At 36.2% G+C, this 23,306-nt stretch overlaps 1 protein-coding gene across 1 annotated transcript in view; it reads left to right on the top strand.

Moving 5' to 3' along the window:
* Positions 1–23,306, top strand: part of rictor (rapamycin-insensitive companion of Tor) — a 53,921-nt gene that overhangs the window by 18,578 nt on the left and 12,037 nt on the right. Inside the window, exons 8-21 of the mRNA XM_083117420.1 lie at positions 547–821; positions 3,244–3,357; positions 4,119–4,301; positions 5,704–5,909; positions 6,639–6,728; positions 10,588–10,789; positions 11,375–11,544; positions 12,480–12,687; positions 14,042–14,285; positions 15,089–15,878; positions 16,818–16,942; positions 17,643–17,844; positions 20,565–20,794; positions 22,989–23,141. Of these exons, the coding sequence (XP_082973546.1) occupies positions 547–821; positions 3,244–3,357; positions 4,119–4,301; positions 5,704–5,909; positions 6,639–6,728; positions 10,588–10,789; positions 11,375–11,544; positions 12,480–12,687; positions 14,042–14,285; positions 15,089–15,878; positions 16,818–16,942; positions 17,643–17,844; positions 20,565–20,794; positions 22,989–23,141 (3,192 nt within the window). The remainder of the gene's footprint in view (positions 1–546; positions 822–3,243; positions 3,358–4,118; positions 4,302–5,703; positions 5,910–6,638; positions 6,729–10,587; positions 10,790–11,374; positions 11,545–12,479; positions 12,688–14,041; positions 14,286–15,088; positions 15,879–16,817; positions 16,943–17,642; positions 17,845–20,564; positions 20,795–22,988; positions 23,142–23,306) is intronic.

The raw sequence follows: 23,306 nt of genomic DNA, 5'->3' as shown, positions 1-23,306 counted from the left end.
TTTTTTCACAACACTAGTTAGTAGTAAATGATGTTCTTAGGTTTGTGTTCATAAATTGATTAGTATAAAAAGTGTAATATTGTTTGTACAACATATAACAAAGAAAATCCCGTAGATTCTTTTCATTATTGCAGTATCTATTGTGAGAAGTACAGTTAAGGCATAAACTCTTACCTTCAGTCATTTCTGTATGTGAATTGTGTGTGTTGTAATTTTCACACCAAAGTGATCTCTTATATTAAGTTGTTGGTGCATGATTTTAAGCTCTTAACAAATTTCTGTATCTCTTTGTATCATTTTTCTGCTAATTTTGCTAATTGGAATAACAAGGATGAATGATGAGAGACAAAAAGGAACAACCATGACCAGGAATGAACTCAGGATCTTTGATAGTTAGGTCATGAGCTGAACACTGGCTCAGATTTCTATATATAGTAAATGCTATTAACATTGTAAACATTTTTCTTAAAAAAATAATAAGGAACAACATTAAAAAAAATATTTTTTTAGTAAAATCATAGTTAGAAAGCAACATTGTTGTTGTAGGGGAACTTCTTCACTTGGTTCACACCCTGCTACCTCCCGATTGCTGCAACGTTACACCTAGTCTCCCTAATTTATTGGAGTATGTAGCCAGCCCAGACCAGAACTGCCAGCACCGAGCGTTGACAGCCGTTTCTATTCTGTCCCGCCTCCACGCACTGAACAAAAGGGGCCCCGTGCCAAGCTCTCTCTTTCTTGACCAGATCTTGCAGTTTGCAGGCACGTGGAAGGGAGAGAAGTTCATCGGGAAGAGGATAAGCAAATCCAAGCTTTTCAAGGTAAGCACATTTCATACAAAAAGGTTTTGATTATTTTGGGAAATATGTATATAATACGATATGCAATCAAGACAATTATTTTCTTTGATTTGCTTGTTAATTTGTTCATTTTAAAGAAGTCAGAGAATTATTGCAGATATTTGATTTATTCTTGGAATGGGATGGATTAATTGGTACTCCGTCAGTATTGGCTGATATAGGCATATCTGTTTATCAGTAAAATTACTGATTTTTTTTTACCGATTCAATATATCTATAAATATCTTGTAATTTAATGCAAAATTCTGTCATTTTTGTTGTAATTTTTATGGATAATCTTCATGCCCTGCTATCTTAAGAAGTAAATGTCTAAATATGCAACTTCTTTTGCACTGCAGTCACCTCAAAACATGCATTTATAAATGAGCTTAATGAACCATTCAGGCTCTTCAAGGACTACGTGGAATTTTATATCCGATCAGTAGAATATCAGTATCAGTAAATTTTATATCGGAATTTTATCGCTATCAGCCAAAATTTCATATCGATCCATCCATAATTTATTTACCTTCAGTGTTTTCTGTATTGCCTTGTGCCAACAAGACGTAACATTTGAAGACAGTAAAGGTGTTGGGTAAATTGTTAACTATGCTAATCACTCATCACACGTAGTGTGTAATAATTGTTGTATAATCTTCTTGCATCAGCGCACATTGGAATAGTGAACAGGTTAATATGAGGGCCTCCCCGATGGCACAGTGGTAGTGCGTCGCCTTTTAATCAAGGGTTCCTGGATTTGATACTCAGTGGAGGCACGTAGTGGTTTGGACTTTACACTGTAGGTCCAGTCCCGATTAGCCTTACTGTGCATAAAGTGGACTTAAAACACCAACTCAAATCAAAAAACCTTAAAAATTATAGGCAGTCCATATCAAAAAAAGTTCTCTACATTAAAAAGAAAAAGGAGTTTCATTTCTACAGTGCCTTTTATGGTCGAGGTGTCCGTGGAGTGATGGCTAGCATGGTGGGAAGTATGATTGCATCTGCCGGCCAACTGGATGCAACATCCACATAACTGGAACCACTAGCTATGTAATGAAATAATCTTGTACAATTACATTGACAGTTGCACGTACCTTGTTACAAGAGGTGTTGGAAATGATGTCCTATATCCACACATTTATAGCATATTTATAGGAAATTTTCACTTGATGTCCTGTATCCACACATTTACAGCATATTTATAGGAAATTTTCACTAACACATGTCATCAGTTCCTCTTTTGAATTTGCTTAAATTTGTCTCCTGATATTTTGTTTTAATTCTTCTAATGTATGGCTTCAGATTTAAAAACTTGGTAGCTCGCCATGCAGATATCATGAAAAAGTCTGTTTCTTGTGCAAGACACTGGAGGGATTTTTGATCGTACTCCATTGTTGTCTAGTTTCTCCTCATTAAGCACACACCGCTTTTACCTTACAGACCCTGAATATCTAAATTTGTTCACAACTGTCTCTGTGTGAAACAGGAACGTCTGGGAATTCTGCTGCAAAACTTCCTTACAAGAATTCGTAATGACGTAAGAGTCGTACATAAAAATGCTTTGTTTCAAATTGCACGGAGAGCGTGGTATTATTAGAGTGCAGAAAAGCACCAGTAATACATAAACTAAAACAAAACAATCTAAAACACTTATTAACACCTTAACACTTCACAAACACCTGCAAACTGTACACCAGTTATCTGAATACTGAAGCACTGACGTGTACAGTGCCAAGGTCTGCGTACAGTTGTGGTTCTATATGCCAGCAAACATGATCCCTCTACCTGCTGCTCCATGGATGCCTTGACCGTAAAAGGCCCTGTATAGTCCTTAATGTGGCATGAGGAAATTGAAAAAAAATCTCACCTGTTGACTCCCTTCATAAAGTTTCTTGCAGTTGCATTAAAATTCAGTGCAGTTTTGTTCCCTTCCCAATTGTAATTGCAGTTACAGGCTTGTGATGTAGGTATAATGTAAACAGTCTTTATTGTTACCCATGAATCCTAACTTTAGCTTATAAATATTCTGCACATTTCCACCATTTTATTTTGTCTTTTTTAAATATATCTCTCTATATCCGGGAACTTTTCTAACGGTGGAAGCGGCCCCGGCGCCTACCCAGCGTCGAATAACATGGGTACCTGGGGGAAACCCTGGGGGGTAAAGGCGGTCAGGGGCGTGATGCTGATCACATCACCCCCACTCACGACCGGATCAAGAAAGTGTGGGGCGTTACCCCCACACCCCCTATACGCCTTCATGGCGTGGTGCTATGCACAGGGGAACACTTTACTTTTTATATCAAAAACTAAAGGAACATCAAGTAAATGGATATGCACAATTAAGAGAAAACCGTGGCAATGGTACTGAGATGATAATTTTTATGCCTTCTTTTTTCAGTTAATTACAAAAGAAGGTGATGACATGCTCCACCATGCTATGAAAGATTCTTTGGTGCTGACTAACAGAGATCCTCTTGGTTGGGATTGGAACTTAATCGGTGGCATATTGAAAGTAAGTAATATTATAAGTGTAATAGTGAAATATTGTATTTGAACATTGCTTTACAGTGCATATTATGTAATCAACCATCCCCATCTGCCTCCTCCTCCCAATGCCATATTAACAATTTACAGTTTTGTAGTTGATTGGAGAATCCAAAGTGAACACTGTGTAACTGTGCATTTAAGCACACAATCTCTCATCTGTAAGCAAACATGTTGAGTCTGTATGCTGGAGGTTTTTTAATTTATGTGCATATTCTCTTCATCTCTTTGTTAATCAGGGTGTCTACCAAGAAAGTCATGAAAACCAAGAAATTATACTTGTGGTCAAGAATTTTTTGCTATCACAATGACTGACTGCCTGATTTAGTTTCTTTTACTTCACTTTTCTGCTGCTATGGCTAATGAATTGTGCTAAGGTAAAGTGGATGAAGCAAGTCTTAATTCTCTTGTTAAAGACAACTTCTGTTTGCATCTTAACTGGCCTTGTTGTAGGGGTTTTTCATTAAATAAATATTTTTTTCTTAATTTTTAATTTCCAACTTGCCTAAGTAGAGATAAAAAAAATAAAGGTTAAGAGAAACGAAAAAGTCAAGAATTTGGATTTGTTATTTTAGTAGACACCCTGTTAATTCAATAACAACTAATAATACTTCTGTGCAGTAAATGTATTTGTATAAATCCTTTAATTACCAAATAAATATTTAGATCACTTGATTTGCTTGTTGTTCTCATATTAATACAATTTCTTCCAAATTCTTCAACCTACAGAATCGCAGTGACTCATTTAAGAAACTGGAGGACTCAAATTCCCGTACTTTCATCCGACGGCTTGTTTACTTCTTCAAACCCAGCAGCAACATGTTCAGCCACGTTGAAGTTGGGAAGGAGAAGGCTCAGCTTTATCCAGTCATTGGGTGTGATCTCCTCGACTTCTTGGTTGAGGCTGATGAGGTGAGTCAGAATTCAGTTTACAATGTGTAATTGTTAGGGGCATGCATATTTCGTTTTTGACAAAAAAACGAAATTTGAAAAAACACATTGTAGTGTTAATTTTTCATGTTTTTGAAAGGTGTGAGATGCATTTTGTGCCCATGTTTTGTCACGAACTAATGCGAAATGAACTGCAAAAAGTGAAATAAACTCTTAAACACGAAATTTAGGTTTTATTCACCGATGCGACACCTTCCGAGGTCTGAATTATCCTGAGTGTTATGCAATTCACGGAAAATTGATTTACAATTTGCTTACATTGGCAAAATCATCACCAATAATAATAATAAGAAAGGTGAGGATATTATGGGTATGAGAGGAAATGGAGGGAGCCATTGCATAATCAATTTAAAATAGTAATGTACTGTGTGTTAAGTGCTCTGGAAAAAATTGAGAATTCTGGAAAACTCAGGGAAAACACATTTAGTGTTCGTGTGGGAACCCTGTATTCTGTTGCAAATCAGTTAAGCAAACACTCAACCTTCATTGCTGTGTTTTTGCATTTTTTTCTAATTAGGTAATATTTTAGTTCTTCTCTTTAAAAAAAACAACACATTTTGCATTACCTCACAAATAAATGCATGCATATTTCATCACTGGGGTGGTTGGTAGTTTAAGGTCCTAAAAGTTACATCGGTTTTTCACATTTTGCTTTTTTGTATTGCAAAAATTCAAAGTCCCTAGTTATTATGGTGAATAAAATCTCAAATTGATTTATTCATATTTCCATTTTCTTTCATATATGTATGTATATTCGATGAATTATAGTTTTCATGCTTTTTTTAAAATTATTTTTCATTCCACATTTAGCTGCAGAATGAATCATTCTCTGATTTTTCATAACTCTCAGGATATTCCAGACGTAGGCAAATGGTGTTGGTTAATAAACTGCAAATTACAAATTTCAGAATAAAAGGGTAAGGTTCTCCTGTGTGTGTTCACGCATGCCATGAAGGCATATGGAATGATGCGGAGGTATAGAGCTCCACATATTCTTGATCTCGGCCATAGTTGGGATGATGTGATCAGCATCATGCCCGGCTGCCTTTATCCCCCAGGGTTGCCTAAGGTTTACCCAAGGCTGGTTGGGAAATGACTGGGAAATTTCCTGGTCCAGATAACTTGCCCCAGGATTTGAACCTGGGTCTTCTGTGTTGTTGCTCTACCAACTGAGCTACCACTCTAATACATTTAGTACATAATATTGCATCATTTTGTAACAAAAAAGTGGCAGGAAAATGCACTTCTCTATTTCTGAAATCACCAGGCCTAATCATAATTCAACAAAATGTAAGAATTCTTTCTAGGATTTTGCATTTTTAAACTTCAGACCCTTAAAAAATATGGAATGTTTTTCTTACAGATTGAAGGAGGGAAAGCTCTGGAGGAGTTGCTGTCAGACATATCAGAAAACCTTGATAAAACATATTCAAGGAATGTTCACGACTGCTTGTTCAGCCCTCACAGAATGAGCAGTTCTCTTTGTCAGTATTATTTTCTCTTTGTTGGGAGACTGAGCCATCACAGCAGGGGAATCTTGGCTTTAGAAAAAGCTGGAGTGTTTCAGAGGTACGTAAATGGTGCTTCCAAATAATTTGAAAGCATTCAAATTGTTCATTCTTGCTTCAACGGTGAGAAAATAAACAGTTCAGGAACTCTTTATGTATTTTGAGAAATTAACATTAGTTATGATGTTGACAAACCATATGTCATTGAGTCAAAAAGCCTCCCTCTTTTCATGAAAGTTGACGACCACAGGAACACCTTTGGCAACTTCAGTGTGAATAAATTTGCAACCTGAAATAAAAAAATGACAAAATAGCCTCACAAAGATTAAAGGTTGATTAGAATCTTATATTCTGTTAATAGTTTTGATCCGCAATCTATTCAGCGTATTCAGTTTTTTGATGAATGAGTTTTCAAATAATTTAGTGAATAACTTTTGAATTTGCTCGTGAAGTGTCAGTTGTATTTTGTATGTGTTAAATGTAGAATTTAGAGGAGTTTCATCAAATATCATTGATTTTTTTTGTAATGTTCAGAAAAAAAAGCAAGAAAACTGCATTTAAAGACTCTGCAAGTTGATGCTTGAAAAATATGAAGAAGTAAGAATTTTCTCATCAGACACCCAGAGCACTGTTTTGAAATAAATTAGCAGTTATGCTTTCTCTTTCACATGCTTTAAACACTTGCAGTGTTGTTGCTTTTTTACTTGTTTTTTACTTTAGGTTAATGCCACACAAATATTGGCTTCTGATATTTCTAGTTATTTTTCAACCTCTTATTTTTATTTTACAGGTTGCTGGACATTGTTGTTAACACAAATCACGACTGTTACATGAAGTTGATTGTGTCTAGCCTTGATTACAGAGTAGATGGCACATGCAGGTAAGAGTTTTTTTTTCCATTTTACTTTTTTTTAACAGTATATTGTAGTGACATGATGTATACAATGCACAAAGAGTGGGAATAAGGCCGAGGGGAAGACCAAGATGTCAGTGGAAAGAGCAGATAGTGTTTGGACAAGAGGACAAGATTGGAACACCGTGGAAAGAGAGAAGTGGTGGAAGACCAAGGAAAAATGGAGAGGCTTGACTTCTATTACTACCTAGCCAGAGGCAGGAAACGGCAAGGGATGGTGATGATGATTTAGATTTGAGTAGTTTAGCCAAAACTTATGTGAAGTAAAGAAAATGAAAGATATAGAATATTAAAGGTGGTGCCATTCAATTACAAAATCCAGTTTACAGTGAATCTTGTGAGTCAATATCATTTCACTCCAATTGTTCCATTTTGGGTGTATGCCAAAAGGTATTTCAGATATAATTCTTTGCACTCTGGCCTTGTAGTCTCAGATATCATAGTACATTGCTATAGTTTAAATGTTGAAATGGTTAATCATCTCTTTAATTAATGCATGTCACCAGGTGACTTCAATGGGTTTTACTTAAAAAAAGAAACTGTATTCAGGCATGTATTGTACAGAAATATGGCATACTTTTTAGTTTTATATTCATAAAATAGTAACAAAATTGCAGAATTTTACACTAAGTTACAAGTTATGTACAAAAATATTAGATCGGTAAAATCTTCAGAAATTGTTCTGATGTACCAACATGTACCAATAGAATAATCATTAATTTATCCTATCCCCAGAAACATAGAGAAAGCAACTTCCTTGTCACAAGAAGTGCCTTAGTGTTATTATAAGGGCTTGAAATGGACCGGAGAGGAATATCTGGAAACTTTCCAATCCGTCTCATCAGAAATGGCACGGGCTGTTCTGTTCTGTTATTTTTTTTTAGATATTTCGCTACATTTCCATTTTCAATGTGAACTAATAGCATATATTATAGCATTCACATAAGCTTCCCCTCTATGTAGAGATGACACAAAGGGGCTCAACAGAGTATAATGGTGTCTGTCACCTTCATCTATTTTGGGCTTTGTGGTTCTCGTTTTACTTTTTTTTTGTTTATCATTAAATGTCTTGTGGATTTGATTGTTCTGATAGTGTGCAATGTCCGTACCTCCTATACGCAATTACCACACTCTAAACACTTGAATGAGGAGGACGGCAAAAGTCTACTCATAAGTGCTAAATTCTTACCAGTCGTTGAACATAGACTCAAATATCTCAGGGCTTACTGGGATAATGAAAGGTTACACCAGTTATATACAAAGGGTGTCGCAGAGAAGGTGAGACAGATTTTTTCCTGGCTTGGCAACACTGCATATGGTTTCGGCACTAGTCGCGTCATGTAGGATGACTCATTCTGTTTCCTTAGCAAGTTGTCACATGTTGCGAAACCACGTTAGTGAGCAGCTGTGTTGATTTGTGTGGAACGTGTTTCGTTTACCCCTCCAGGTTTTTGTGTATAATATTGCTTTTCGCGATGAGTATTCAAGATGAATAGCGACATGCCATAAAATGTTATTGGCGTTTAGGGAAAAGTGCTGTGGAAACATGTGCAATGTTTCAACAGACATATGCCGATCAAGACAGACTGAGTAGAGTCACAGTATTACCAAGGAGTCATTGAGACTCTGCGCCAGCACATAGCAAAAAAGAGGCCGCATTTGAAGAACTCCTTCATAATGCACGCCCGCATACCACGGGGGCCTTTCAGGATTACGCAATAAAGAGAAAAATATAGATTTTCCAGCATACAGCCTGGACCTTGCACCCTGTGACTTTTGGCTATTTCCACTTTCAAAGCCTGCTTTACGTGGTCGTCATTTCATGACAAACAAAGAAGTGATCACCGCAGCGCAAGTTTTCTTCAGTTCTCTACCTGACGACGAATTTTCAAAGACATTCACAAAGTGTCAGGAGCATGTGGACGCTTGCTTAGCTGTCAATGGTGCCTATTTTGAAAAAGATGTACGTCTACTTGATATGGTTGATTCTGAATAAAAATTTTGTGGTTTGTAATTTTTTTGATTCATTTTAATGATTCTTGAAGGGGTTCATGTACATGCTTGTCTTTTAACTGCTACGCAGTCATGACTTTTTTACCTGTTGCGCTCATTTTGGTCTCAATCGGCAGCTAATGAACCAAATTTTCACCCTAGCACATTTGCTAGCCAATGGAGGTCACTGTTTTCCTATACAGGAATTAGTCTCACCTTCTCTGCAACAGCCTTTGTATATTGGTTTATTATAATCTCAATAAAAGAATGTCTGTTAGCACACGTGTCTTTACCTGTAACCCCTACGTGCATTTATCTGTACCACCTTTGATCTCGAAGAGATAAGGGGGGCAGGGAACATCCAATTTATTCCTCGCAGTGAGGCACCAGGGGGAGTACGGGGACCTAATTTTATTTAGGACGTTGATCACTGCCGATGTCACAGGCTCCCCTGTAAGAAAAGTAGAAGGCATGCGTTACCCCCAACCACAGCCAGGAACTGGCCGTAGCCAATCGGTACCCCCGAGGAGTAGAACGCTTGGGTGGTAGGACCAAAGGATGCCGCAACATCCCCGGCGTTAGCTGGGAATTGGCAAGCCAACCGGTGTCTCCTATGCAAGAAAGAAAGGTCCTGGTACTCCCAGTCAAGCCGAGCAGGTAGAACCTGAGTACCTATCAGCCAAGGCGATTGGAAAAGGTAGGTAAGATGCTGCTAGGCTCTTCTTCTTCTTCTTCTTTCTTCTCCCTCCTTCCTTCTGGAATGGCTGCTAGGCTTCTGGCTGGGAGGCCGGTTTACCCTGGATGTTTCCCAGTTGATATCAGGGAGCCAACTGAGCTCTGGGCCTCTCTGCGCTGGCTTTATACTCGGGGTGGCCCATGGGCGGTGAAAATACTAACTAAGAGTATGCATTGCCAACTCACTTTTTGATTACATATTGCAAACTCCGTACTGAAAATTATCATGGTTTGACATTGAGAAAACGCTAGTGGAAAAATCACTAGATGCACGTGTTAACATAAACTAAAACTGTGTGCATTTAGACAATACAATTAAGTCACGCAGAACTGTGCATTACTAACAATGTGTTTAACTATGTAAAAGATAATTATTAACGTTTTAAAGCACAAGTTTGAGGGACCTTTAGCATGCATTCTTTAACCAAACCTTGTTAACAAAATATAATATGGTGACCAGGCAGGGTCGTTAAATGTGGCGACCACACAGGGTCGTTACAAGTGGTATCCACCTCATTCACAAGATCTTTGGGTTCTCTTTTTATGGTCATTCTTTGTTCTTTCACACTTCCATCACACACAGTTCCTGATAACCTAATAAATTTTTTCTTGCGGTATCCTTCTTATATTTCTGATACTAAGCTGAAGACACACATTGTTGACATTCTGAAGAACTATGCAAAATAACAATATGGAAATATCTTTCACCTGCACAAATTAATTTTTTAATAAGTATTATTAAGACCAAGTATAGAGGATATGTAAATTTATGTCTGAGCGAGCTGACATCCATTCACAATTTCAGTCTGTTTAGATTTTAGAAAGGAAGCAATATTCCTGAAGACTCATGTCCAATGTACTTGATGTTATCTTATGTTTATATAAGTATTAAATATCAACTTTTATTAATTGTAATGCAGTGCGTCATTTGAGTAATAGTAGTTAATTTCGTCACTGTAGTAACCAGAAACAAAAAGAAAAGAGAAACAACACCATGTTAACGAAAGTGACAATTCCCATTTCGAGCCATGTTTATTATGTGTAGTATTTGTGAGAGTATGTCGAAAATTGTTATTATCTGTGCCTTCCTTCCACGCAGAAGTATCCTCACCAAGGCCCTGACAGCTCCTTCGGAGTCTTCGCGGCTGTACGCCACTCAGTTTCTGCGAGTGCTCATCCGGGTGAAGTTTCCCAACTTCCAGCACTGGGGAATGGAACTTCTGGTAACGCAGCTTTACGACAAGAGTAAAGCTGTTTCGTTAGCAGCGATTGACATTCTCAATGAAGCCTGTGACTACAAGGTATTGTTTTTGAATATGAATCTCTTTTTAGATTTTGAGAAGGTTGTACTCTTTCTTCTGTGTACATGTGTGTGCATTACATAACTCACTCTTTTGTTTACAATGTGTGAGGTCGGCTAGTAAACTATGGTTTCTACGTTTCTGGTATGTATTGTCTAGTGCTTTTTTAAACTATACTTTTTCTAACATAACTAGACAATGGCTAATGTCGTATTAACATTGAATGCTAATATACGTAGAACCATTGTCACTGACATTCAGAGTTCTAAATTTTTGCTTTTGAAATAAATATTTGAAGGAGGTAACATGATGTATCGTGAAACATGATACAAAATTGGATTTTATGGTTGTTCTTGTGAAACAATACTTAAAAAAATATCAAATACTGATTCCAAGTTTTGTTTAGAGGTTAAATTCTTTTGATTCCCTTGATTTTATTGATAAATTAAATTGCATGAACATTGTTGGTAGAATGATTCTCTTCACATGTATTACTTCTGATGTGTTACAAGAATCTATGTCAAATACTGGCTCAAATTTACATGTATTAGATTTAATGTTAAGAATTTTCGTTACATTTTTCAGGTCTATCTGGAGGCAATGGTAGCTCTTCGCCCATCCTTGTTGCACCTTGGAGACCAAGGACTCCTGTTGTTAATTCGGTTCCTTTCTCTGCCGTCTGGCTTTAATTTTTTACAAGACCAGAATTTTGTTTCCATAGAACTGGAAAGATGGCGGAAGACTTTTAATTTCAAGTGAGTGTATCTTGGGATGTTAATACATGGGTCAAATGTAAAATCCTTTTATGTACATATATCTGTGGGGGAATAAAAGGAGAATAGTGTGAAATTTAGCTATTCCTTTATGATAGTGTTCCTCAAGGTAATAAATACACAGCTTTTCAGAACTTTACGGTCTTATTTTATTTATGTGTATGTTTGCATTTCTTGTTTCTTTTTTGCATTTTTTGTTTCTTTTTTGCATTTGTGTATGTGTATTTGCTTTTTACACTGTATGTGAATCATAGTTTTAAAGTTAATCGCATAGTTTTGAACAGGGCTGAATTGATACTGATGTCAATATATATACCAATACTGGCTGATACTTTTACGGTGTTTTCGTCTTTCACAGGATCTGCAAAAATGCTGCAAGGCACTTTCGTCTAGTTTTTTATCCTGGAAATTATATTTCTATTTTTCACCAGTTCTGTGTAAAAACTGGATTTGGTGATTATATAACACACATTTTAATATTGTGATGTAATTCTTGAATACTTTAAAGCAAAACTCTTAGTAAATTGATGGAGTGGAGTACTTGCAAAATATTAACCAATATTTTGAAAAACTTCTGTAATTGTTGCAATTTTCAAACATTGGTATCAGTTTTGGTGGGAATTGAATGACAGTGGTATTCCCTCAGCCCTAAAATTCAAACATCAAAATTCTTTTTCTGGGAATAATTGAAATAAGACAAACAAATTAAACACATTATATTCAATGCAGGAATATGTTTGGTGAATATGTGGCATTAAGATATTTACTGTAGAAATTATTAGCAATATGAAATGACAAGCAAACTGGTATGATTAGTCCTAGTTTACGTGAATTGTTGTGGGCACATGTTGGTTATTTTAAATTGTTAATGAGAAAACTTCTGCCAAGTATTAAATTTCATATAACTTTGTCTGTAGGTACGTTCGTATAGTAGAAGGAGATGCTCATGATGCCTTGACCCAGTACCAGCGTGGCGTGGATGGCAGCTACAGACAACGAAGCAGCAGTTCCAGGCACGTCGTGAAGGATGTGTATGTGCCTCCTCACCTGTATGGGCAGCTGGTGCAGCACCAACGAGGCTTTGAATTGTTGATGAAAGAGGGGAAATTAGAGCAGCTCTTTCAGGTATGATGAATGCACATTCTTTTTATTGTTAATGGAGTTCTCCTATATAATATCTGGACTGGAATTTTAACTTTCCAGGAATTAAAAATATTTCAATTCATTGCACAAATATGGTTTGGTTCACTTAAGATAAAGATAAATGTCCTATTATTTAACATGGCCTTTTGATAGGACCTGGCTGGCTGAACGTATTAAGCAGAAAAATATAAAATCGAGGTTCCACTAAAGATGTTTAAGGTGTGGCCCAAAGGAGATTTTGCTTGATAAGAAATGAATTTGATATGGCTGCTTCATATTGTTTAAATCAGAGCAATCGCAAAGAACAGTTCAGATGCCTTGATGGGTGAGCACATTCGTTGATCAACTCCCAATCTTACCATCAAAGGCTCTGATTTTGAGCTTGTGCCTGGGGATGGATGTCTCCTTGTGACTGTCCCTTCATTTTCATCTAATTCGTATTCATTGTATTTTTTTCCCTTGTACATATGTATTACTTGCATTGCAGAATTATAGTTTATTCTTGTTACAAGCATTTAAACACTTTCAATGTTACATTTCGGGAGTGTGTGTTCTCTCGAAACATTACATCAAAAAATGTGTTTACTTGTAACAACAGGAAACTACGAGGAATAATTAATTGCCCTCGCTGTGATGACCCAAAGCGACACAGAGAAGAACAACTAAATTAAGAAATAGTAAGAACAGTGCATATCTAAAGGCATGCACATTTCGTTTTTGATGTAAATAAGAAATGTGAAACAACACATTGTAATGTTAATTTTTCATGTTTCTGAAAGGTGTGAGGTGCATTTTCCTACCCAGTTTTGTCACGAATGATGCGAAATGAACTGCAAAATGCAAAATAGACTCTTAAACATGAAATTTGGAGTTTATTTACCATGTGACACTTTCTTAATTTTGAATTATCCTGTGAGTTATGCAATTCATGGAAAATAGATAAATTCTGCAGTAAATATTTGAGAAGCAAAAATGGACCCCTTGATACAGGAATAAACTTAATACTCTGGTAACTACATAAATGTGCTATTAGGAGGGATATGTTTATTTTGTGTAATAAGTGCAGTTTTTAAATAAAATTTAGGATTAGGATATATTCACAATTTTGAAACCAAAATGTAATTTCATTTGGTCCAATTTTTCAGTGCTATAACACCAGAATTTTATTTTATTTACCATTTTTGAACTCTGTTTTTCTACCGAAATTTGTTTTTTATTTACCAAAAAATATGTATTGAATGTTTTCAGCATATTCCAAGAAGAAAATATGTTTTAAACTTTACATCATTATGACAACAACAGTGCAGTAATTGTCAGTTGTGTCTTCCAACTCCAGGTGATCCGCATTCAGCAGTGCAATACAGAAGAAGAGATCCTCCATTTGAAGGCTGCCATCTGGGCATTAGGTCACATAGCAACATCTGCTGCAGGGGTCTCTGTGCTCTCCGAGGAAGGTCTCTTGAACGATGTTGTGCATGTAGCAGAATACTGCAGCGTGTACTCTGTACGCGTGACAGCATTGTATGCACTAGGTTTGATTGGAACTACGAGTCCAGGTGCTAATTTGCTTAGTCGTTTAGGTAAAGAGACTACTTAAATACTCTTAATAGTGCTCTGTAGTGTTAAGAAGGGGAAATATTTTGTCAATAGGATACACTAATATGCTTGTAAATAATATAATATTCAATACATTTTAATTTCTCTTTTATTTTGCAACATCTCATCTTGGTATTTAAATGTTTGGCTGCACATTTAGCACATCATTTCTAGAGTACACATTTTAGAAGCCATTCAAATTGATAAATATTTGAGTTTCAAGTCTACTTATGCACAGAAAGGCTAATTGGAGCTGAACCTACAGTTTAAAATTCGATCCAAACCACTTTGTATCTCCACTTATGCCATCTTGATTACAATACAACAACACTATGCCATTGAGGAGATGAGGAGAGTGTTGTTTGTGCATGCATTCCGTTAATGCCATGACATCATGAATTATGTACGAATGTCCTGGGAATTTTGCAAAAAATAGAATTGTCATTGATTTTGTGCCAAACTTTTGTGGAAAACCAGTGAATTTTGAGAACAAATCACAGCTATTTCAATATTTTGATTATCTTGTAAGTAAATGTAGATATGATCACAGTTGCAATCTAATACTAATATTCTAACAAGTAGAACTATTCTGAGCAATGTTCCTGTATCAGTATTGAGCCTCAGGTATGACTTTTTTTTAAAATTAAGGCAGTCAAAGGTGCTTGCAGACTGAAATGCATAACATGTTTCACAACAGTGGACAACTCTGTTTATGTATTTCAATGTAGCTGGAATCTTTGTTGTATATTATGTGCATTATTTGTTTTCATTGTTGTTTTGTTGTCAGGTTGGTTGTGTGTTCGACACAGTAGAGATGATAAGTGGCCTGTAGTTGAAGAAGAATCTCGGGCACCGATGCAGGAAGACGAAGGAGATGCAGAGGCTTACAGTGGCATGGATGTAAATTTCAGGTTCAGGGAATCTCACAGGCGAGTCTCTGATTTGGGTGCGGTGGACATTTCGAGGGACGAAAACCAAAGAACAAACAGAACTAGTCATTTTTATATTCCTGATGATACAGACAGTGAGAGTGTTAGAAGTATAGGCGATATACGTGAAGAGGTGAACGATATTATGATGGAGCTGGATGACGGATACGAAACGAGGGTGAGCGATCATCATCACCAATACGGTGACGTTGACGAACCAGAAAGTGACTCAAGAACATTTGGCAGAACGCAGAATGCATTCCGAGGCAAAAGCCACCATCGTAGTCTGAGTGAGAGCCAGAGCCAGGCTAAGACCCTGCCAGAGTGGAGCCGGAAGGATGGACAGGAGCCGCACCATGCTTCTCAGCTGCGAGCCTCGAAGGAGGTGCAGGCCAGGACTCCCACCCGCCAAAGGTATCACTCGCTGTGCCTCCAACCTGCGGAGAAGGAGTTTGAGGGGAAATCGAAAGAACGGAGCCAGAGTTTTACTGATGATCCTAATAAAGCTGATTCGGATGACAAGAATGCATCACTGAGGAAGGAAACCTTTAACACCAGCCAAGAATCAGCAAAGAGCTGTTCAAGTAGCTTGTTGGAGTCATCACTGAGTGGAGTAAGTTCCACTGCGACAGGACAACGTACAACCAGGTAAGGTACCTTCTGCAAAATGCAGAATTGCAATATGGAATTTTATGAGACTTGAAGTTGTTTAATTATCAGAACATAGATATTCTAGCTAAACTAGCTATTAGAAGTAGCATAGCACACAGAAGATGGACAGTTCTGTTGTGACTTTACCATTCCAGTTTACCAGATTTTGTTCTAAACTATTTTGTGTTCATGTATACAGGGTACACCAGAAATTATAGTGCAAACTGAAACTGTGAAATGTACACGACAATAGAAGCAAAAAAAATCTCAGTAAACATGGGATCACAAATGAACTGTTTTGCGAGATAATTGTAAATGTATGGTTACGATCCACCACTAACTTCATTGTTTGTACACCACATTGTACGTATGTCTCCTTGTGCACTCCGAGGTTTCTTTGTTTAAAACTGAAAACTGCCAAACATGTAACATACTGTACACCTCACATGTGAAAAGCATATGATGTGTGCAAACAATCAAATCAGTTGTGGATTGTAACCACACATTTGCAATTATCTCTCAAACGGTTGCTTTGAGACCCCATGTTTACTGAGACTTTTTTGTTTCTACTATCATGTGTTTTTTACCATTTCAGTTTGTGCTATCATTTCTAGTACACCCTGTGTAATATACACTTTATATTGATATTACATAATTATAATTATTATTGTATAAGCACTTAAGAAAGTATATTTACAAAATTAATTTTCTGTCCATTGTCCAATGACAACTGATACAGTTAACATAAAATAGAGAAAGAAATGTGTCATCACTCATCAGTGTACTTATACATGTTTATACATTAATTTTTTTGCATGCCACAGATGTAATCAGAGTTCTGGAATTTTACATGCCCCACAGGTTACTTGAACTATAGATCAGTATCAGAATACCTTTTCCAAAAGTTAACTTTTATTTATCTCTCTCTCTTTACAGTGACAAAATGCAAATCTTGAGTCCTATTGCAAGCTCATCTTCTTTAAACATTATGAAATCCAGCAGTCATATGGGAAGAAACGAATGCACTAGGAATAGAGCAAATTCATTATATGGAGAGAAAGGCAAGACATAGTTGTGTACAATGTTTCTGTATTCTGTGGTGTACTTAATTAGAATGAGATGTGTAGAAAAGAATGTCATGGGCTACCATTTTTACCTGTTATTCTTTTTTCATTAAAAGCTGTGTTATGTGGTTGGTATGTGCAGGCTTGCCACTGACTTCAAAATCCTGGAAAGTCAGGGAAATTAAATATTGATTAAAAAAACACATGGAAAAGAAAGTTTTTAATAAATAAAATTACTAAAAACTGGAGAAAGTCTGAAGGCAGACAATATAGTTTTTATTTAACATATTTTTAAACACCATTTCATGTGTAATAAAACATAATTGAAAACAATTACAAGTGGTCATCATAAATTTCAATGCGATTAAAAATGGAATTTACTGATTCTGGCACATATGTTTAAAACATTTCTAGCATTTTGAATATTCAGGGTGGGTGGGAAGTAAGTAGCAGGGGTGGAAAATGGTCAGAAAAATCATCTTAGCCTGTAATTTGTCAGGTTTTTTAAATTTAATTCTTTTGTTAGTGTGCTTGTAATTTGTGATTTTTTGAAATTGAATTACTCCATTTACTCCATTACAACTTCCCACAATTTGCTTTACCATTTTCCTACCAGTGATTTCATTTCTTGAGTATTGACTTTCTTCTGTTGGAAGTTCTAATTTTACTCCTGTGGGGAACATGTGCTTTATTCCAGGTGCAGGTAGCATCGGTGGATTGGAAACTGCAAGTGTCGGTTCCAGTGGTGGGATTGATATTCAAGGATATGCAACCCTGAGATCATTACATCGACTTCGGAGGCCTTTGTATTCAGACTCTTTTGCTGATTTGAGGTCACGTGACTTCCTTGATGCACGAGCATTGAAAGTTCACAGTCTAGACCGGCATGCACGTGTCATGTAAGTTGTGTTTCTGTCTCTTTCTTTATTATTAAATCTTCAGCATTAAACTTTGTATTATGTATTTTAGAGAGATAAATACATTAGAAACCTGATTTTACACTTTCTTGCATTTCAAGTTTTTATTATTATTATTATTATTATAAAGTAGGGATGGACCGATATGAAATTTTGGCCGATACCGATAAAGTACCGATATAAAATTTGCCGATACCGATAACCGATATTCTACCGATCCGATATAAAATTAGAAATGGTCCTTGAAGAACCTGAAATGATCATTGATCTCCTTAATAAATGTGTGTTTCAAGGTGACTGCAGTGCAAAATAAGTTGAATATTTACACATTTACTTTTTTAGAAAGAAGGGCATGGAGATTATCCATAAAAATTACAACAAAATGGCAGAATTTTGCACTAAATTATAAGATATTTATCAATATATCGGATCGGTAAAATAATCGGTAATTTTACCGATACACCGATATGCCTATATCGGCCGATACCGATAGAGTACCGATTAATTGGTCCCATCCCTATTATAAAGTAAAATCAAGGTTCCACAGTACTATGTCACCAGTTTCCATATGCCTTACAGAGAATTGTCCTTCAAATGTGTGGGAAAATTTGCTGAACTATCCGTTGTTTCAAATTTTTTGCACAAATCAACCTTGATCACAGGCAACAATTCAGTCTTGCACATCCTTGTAACTTTTGTGAAACTGTCTGGTCCATTTCTGTCACCTGTGTCGTTTTGGCTCTAGACTCACAAATCTGGCTGATTGACAACTAATGGTAACTGTCAAAATTGGCATCCATTCGAATTTGTGACTGACAACGAATAATTTTAAAACATTTATCTTAATGGCCACGGTGGATGTGAAATGTGTTGTTTCCTAATTGCTCAATGTTCCTCAATTCAATGGAACCAGTTACAGTGTTCTAAATCTCAAATTTAACCAGGTAATCAATATTTTATTTAAAAAAAATAATGTGAACAGTGAGGATACATCAGGATATTTGAGGATCCTCTAATCAATGAAGCACCTATAGTGTAAATCACCAACCCTGAGACCTTCTGTAAACAAACCGTCTCACCGATTCGATGTATCACTCCGTGTCTTGGTTTAAAAAGAAAGAATGCACTTTGCACCTTATTGCACTTATGTCGAAATCGTCATACTTATTAACACGAGACACAACTTTGTGTTTTTTGTTGGGAGAGACAACTTTCCCGGTCATTTTTCTCTCTTTCATAACCCTTAAAACTGCAGACACTGACACAGCACTTCACTGGGATACCAACTTAACCACTTCTTTTACTGGTTTCTCAGGATACCACTGACAGAATGTTACATAAATATTGAGTAGAATCTGTTTCTCATCCCTTTTCAAAGGCTGTCCTTGCTGGTGCTTTGAAAACAAGCTCGGAGAACACGGAGACCTTCCCGCGTGCATAGAACTCGCCATGTTGAAAGTGGCACTACTTCCTTGCTGTTCACATGATTATTTTTAAAAAAATAACCAATGTTATAAAATATCATTATGTACACAAATCTCTAAGCTTATTGAAAGTTACAGTGTGTATTCCTACAAAATGTTCACACTTATCTTGCCTTGCCATGTCACCAAGTTATATTACGAAGTGCACTATATTTGGTGGAACAAAAATCGTTAGTAGGATGCTTGTCAAACTTTCCAACTGCAATAAATTTACGAACTTTCTTTGTCTTGTTTTGATCATCATCATCAATATATTTATTGGACTTACAGCATTGCATATGGCTGTTTATGCTCATTAAATATTTTATTTACATAAGATACAATTTACATAAAATCTACAAACAAATTTCAAATACACTCCTATCTATATCAAACCTTAGACATATACACTACCATGTTATATCATTTTGTCTAAAAAAATGCAAGTAAAATATATTCAATTTACATGCAAGAAAGAAGCCAAATTTATGGGAAATGATTACTGGTGCAAAGAGTTAACCATAAAGGTGAAGCAATAAGTACAAGAGAAAGAACATTGGGTTTAAAGTGAGACGTCATTTGCGGCAGCGTATCGCATACTTCAAATTGGCCGTTGTTTTACATTACATAATTAATCCTGTAACAACGCTAGATTTTTGTGTGGATTATTTTACTTCTATGAGTTAGCAATGCTTTCTGTATGCACGTGGTTTTGTTTACAGAAGGTCTCAGGTTGGTGATTTGAACTTTAGTTGGAGATATTCATTATAGTTGAAAAATATGGCAAATCACCTATCCAGCTTACATTTTTGTTAAATCTTCTTTCCTTATGTTGTTAATATTGAATATACCATTACGGAGCAGAAAGACACATTTTGTTCTAAGTTATGCAAAGTACAAACCAAAATGCCCTCCCAAAACACAAGGGCTGAAAAAATTGAAAGATGGAGGAGGTACAGGACACACGGGATGTGGTTTCATTTGGGAGCTATAAGTAATTGAAGTGTAGCCTACATGTATGCAAACCAACCCAGATACGCACAAAAATAGCTTGGAGGAAGGGTTAAATTTGGGAAAACTTTGCACTCTCATTCAATGTTGTAATAATTGTATATCATAACTAAAAGCTTAACATATTTATTTCCCTTGTTCCAGTTCTTTTAAACTGAGTGAGTGCCAACCTAGCTGTTGGCAAATGTGATACATGTTTGTTCTGAATTCTGTTAAACTTTGTTCTAGGCTGTCAGATTTTGAGTACCCACTGACACGGGTGACCTCTTCCTTGAGCACAATTTCCACCCATTCGGTGAAGAGCAAGCAGGAGACGGACAAGCAGTGCTACATGGGAATCAGTCTTCCACAGAGCGTGGAAAGGCTATTTCCAAATGAAGATGATGCAACACCTGTGTGGGGGAAACCAGCACAAGAAGGCCCACGATTGCTGCAAGTGAAAGAAATACAGGAATCAGGTGTGTATGGAAAGTATAAAGGATAATATATTCTCGGGTGCCTTGTTCTAATTATTAGTTCATTAGTGTCAGTGAAGTTCATCATGCTGCCATCTAATATTCGATGTAAAGTCAGGAGCAGATTTGGGCTAGGAGAGTTGGAAGCTGGATGAACCATGAACCCCTACATGGAGGCAACCAGAATTACACAACAAATTGGTTAATTGCTTACTATGCAATTTCCTTTGCAATCCATAAAAATTAATTATGATTTAATAGCTCCACAGAACAAACAAACATAATGTAGGATGGCATCAGACCAGTAATCCATTTTATGCTTAAATTTTGGAGATTTGTATATTTATTAGAGATGGGACAGATTAATCAATACTTTCTCGGAATAGGCGGATATCTGCTATTGGCAGAATTACTGATAATTTTACCGATCCAATATATCTTACAATTTAGTGCAATATTATGCCAGTTTATAATTTTTATGGATATAAACACGTAATTTCCAGTCTGTACTTTTTGTTTAAGTAAATGTCCAAATATGCAGCTTCTATTGCATTGCAAAAGCTTGGTTCATCTGATAACATGGATCTATTAAGGAGGTCAATGAACCATTTGGAATTTTATATCGGATCGGTAGGATATTGGTTATGGTATCGGTACTTTATCAGTATCGGCCAAAATTTCATGTTGGTCCACCCTAATATTTTTTTTTTAAGTAATTTCATTTCTGTCTTCAGGCATTAGGTAGTTCACATGAAAGGAACCTTGGTTTTTATGAAGTGCCAAATAATGCTTATTCCGATTGACTTTCGATCTCCATATTGAAGTTCCCATGTTGAAGTCCCAGCCTGGACATGGGTGTTCTCTGTTAATATAATCATCACTCATCCTCATCATCATAATTAGTAAAAACTGTCAGAAAAGTGACACTAAATAACAAAAATACAGATAGTGCTGTGTGTTACTTAAGGAAACAGCAGACATGTGTCTGTGGTCTAATTCAAGGTTTTAAAATGTTTTGTGTGTTATGTTACTTGAAGAAACAATAAGTATATTCCTGTGTATAGGGAATTTAAAATTTATTTTAAATTATTCAGAATAGATAATAATGTTAGAATTTAAATTAATTATGAAATCTACTGTTGCCACATATTATTAAAGAACAATTAATGGAAATTGTACATATTGCACTGATTGTTTGAAGTGAGACTGATGCCACTTTTATACACTCAATCATCATGGTCTTAATAAACCAGCATGTAATAAAATATTCCCAGATTTCACATTCCCACTTTTAAGTGCCTTTTAAGTTTTATTTTTCCTGGGAAATGTAAAACTGAGGTTCGACTGTAATTAATCGGAGCCTGGATTTTTAGGTGCCAAAAATGTGGCAAGTATTTATTTTTATGTGGTAATAAATATGAGAAATATGCACTAAAATTGAAAAATATTTGGCAACATTTTAAAACCATCTTGCACTCAACAGTAAAGTTTCATCTATACTTTCTGAATTTTTCAACATATGGAATGTATTTGCAGGGGAGTTTCTTTGCAAACTTTGGAAGTTTTCAAGTTGATTGTTGAATTTGTATTAGAAATGCATCGTCCCTGAGCATTGTTGCACAAGTCCTTACCAGGATATTAAAATTATGATAATTTGATTCAAATCTGGCAAATCTTGAGACACATTAAGAGATTTTTACAAAATTATAAAATTACTAGGAATTTTCAAGACACAATCTGTGTTTTATGCATTTGTAAGGAAATATTAAGAAATATGTATGTACCTGTTTAAAAAAGTGGAGAATAGTGTGTTGCGTGAAATAAAAATTGATATTTTTGGCTCTAGTTAGCATGATCAAAATTTGTAACTTAATTGCAACCTCACATTTACTTGCATAAGAATATATATTTGCCCAAAAATCCAGCCCTAGTAATTAGTAGCAATGTTTAAGGAAATACATTTGAACACTCCTTAGTATGGATAATGATCATAGAAGCCTGCCTCCGTTGTGTAGTGGTTAGCACAGCACACTAAAAAGGCAGGGGTCCCAGGTTCAAATCCTGGACTGGGCATGGGTGTTTGTGAGTGTCCCTTCATCAATTTCATCACATCATCACTCATCCTCATCTTTGCAATTAGTCAAAAGTGGCAGAGAAGCGAAGTAAATTAAACTAAATGAATCAATAATGATTTCAGAGGAGGCTGTTGCTGACGTGATGCACAGGTATTCCTTCGATGGCCTTGCTGGAGAAGGACTGGAGCTGCATGAGCCTCTCAAGTGCCTTGGGTGCTGCAGAATGCACGTGCGAGTTAGGAAAATCTCCTCAGGATCAATCAGAAACAGAACAGGTGAGTTCAGAGGAAATACAACTATTACATCTGATATCAATGTATTATGTTCTTACATTTGTCTTGTAAGGTTATTAGAATGTGGCAAGCAAGGGACACTTTACATTGCTCGTGCAACACAGACTGAGTTAACACAATGCAAATGGAATCAGTCTGAGAAACACA

This window comes from Lepisma saccharinum, chromosome 1 (assembly GCF_977018435.1).
Source record: "Lepisma saccharinum chromosome 1, izLepSacc3.1, whole genome shotgun sequence".
Taxonomy (NCBI): Eukaryota; Metazoa; Arthropoda; class Insecta; order Zygentoma; family Lepismatidae; genus Lepisma; species Lepisma saccharinum.
Note: the sequence above shows the minus strand (reverse complement) of the source record. Positions and strands in the feature narration are given on the sequence as shown.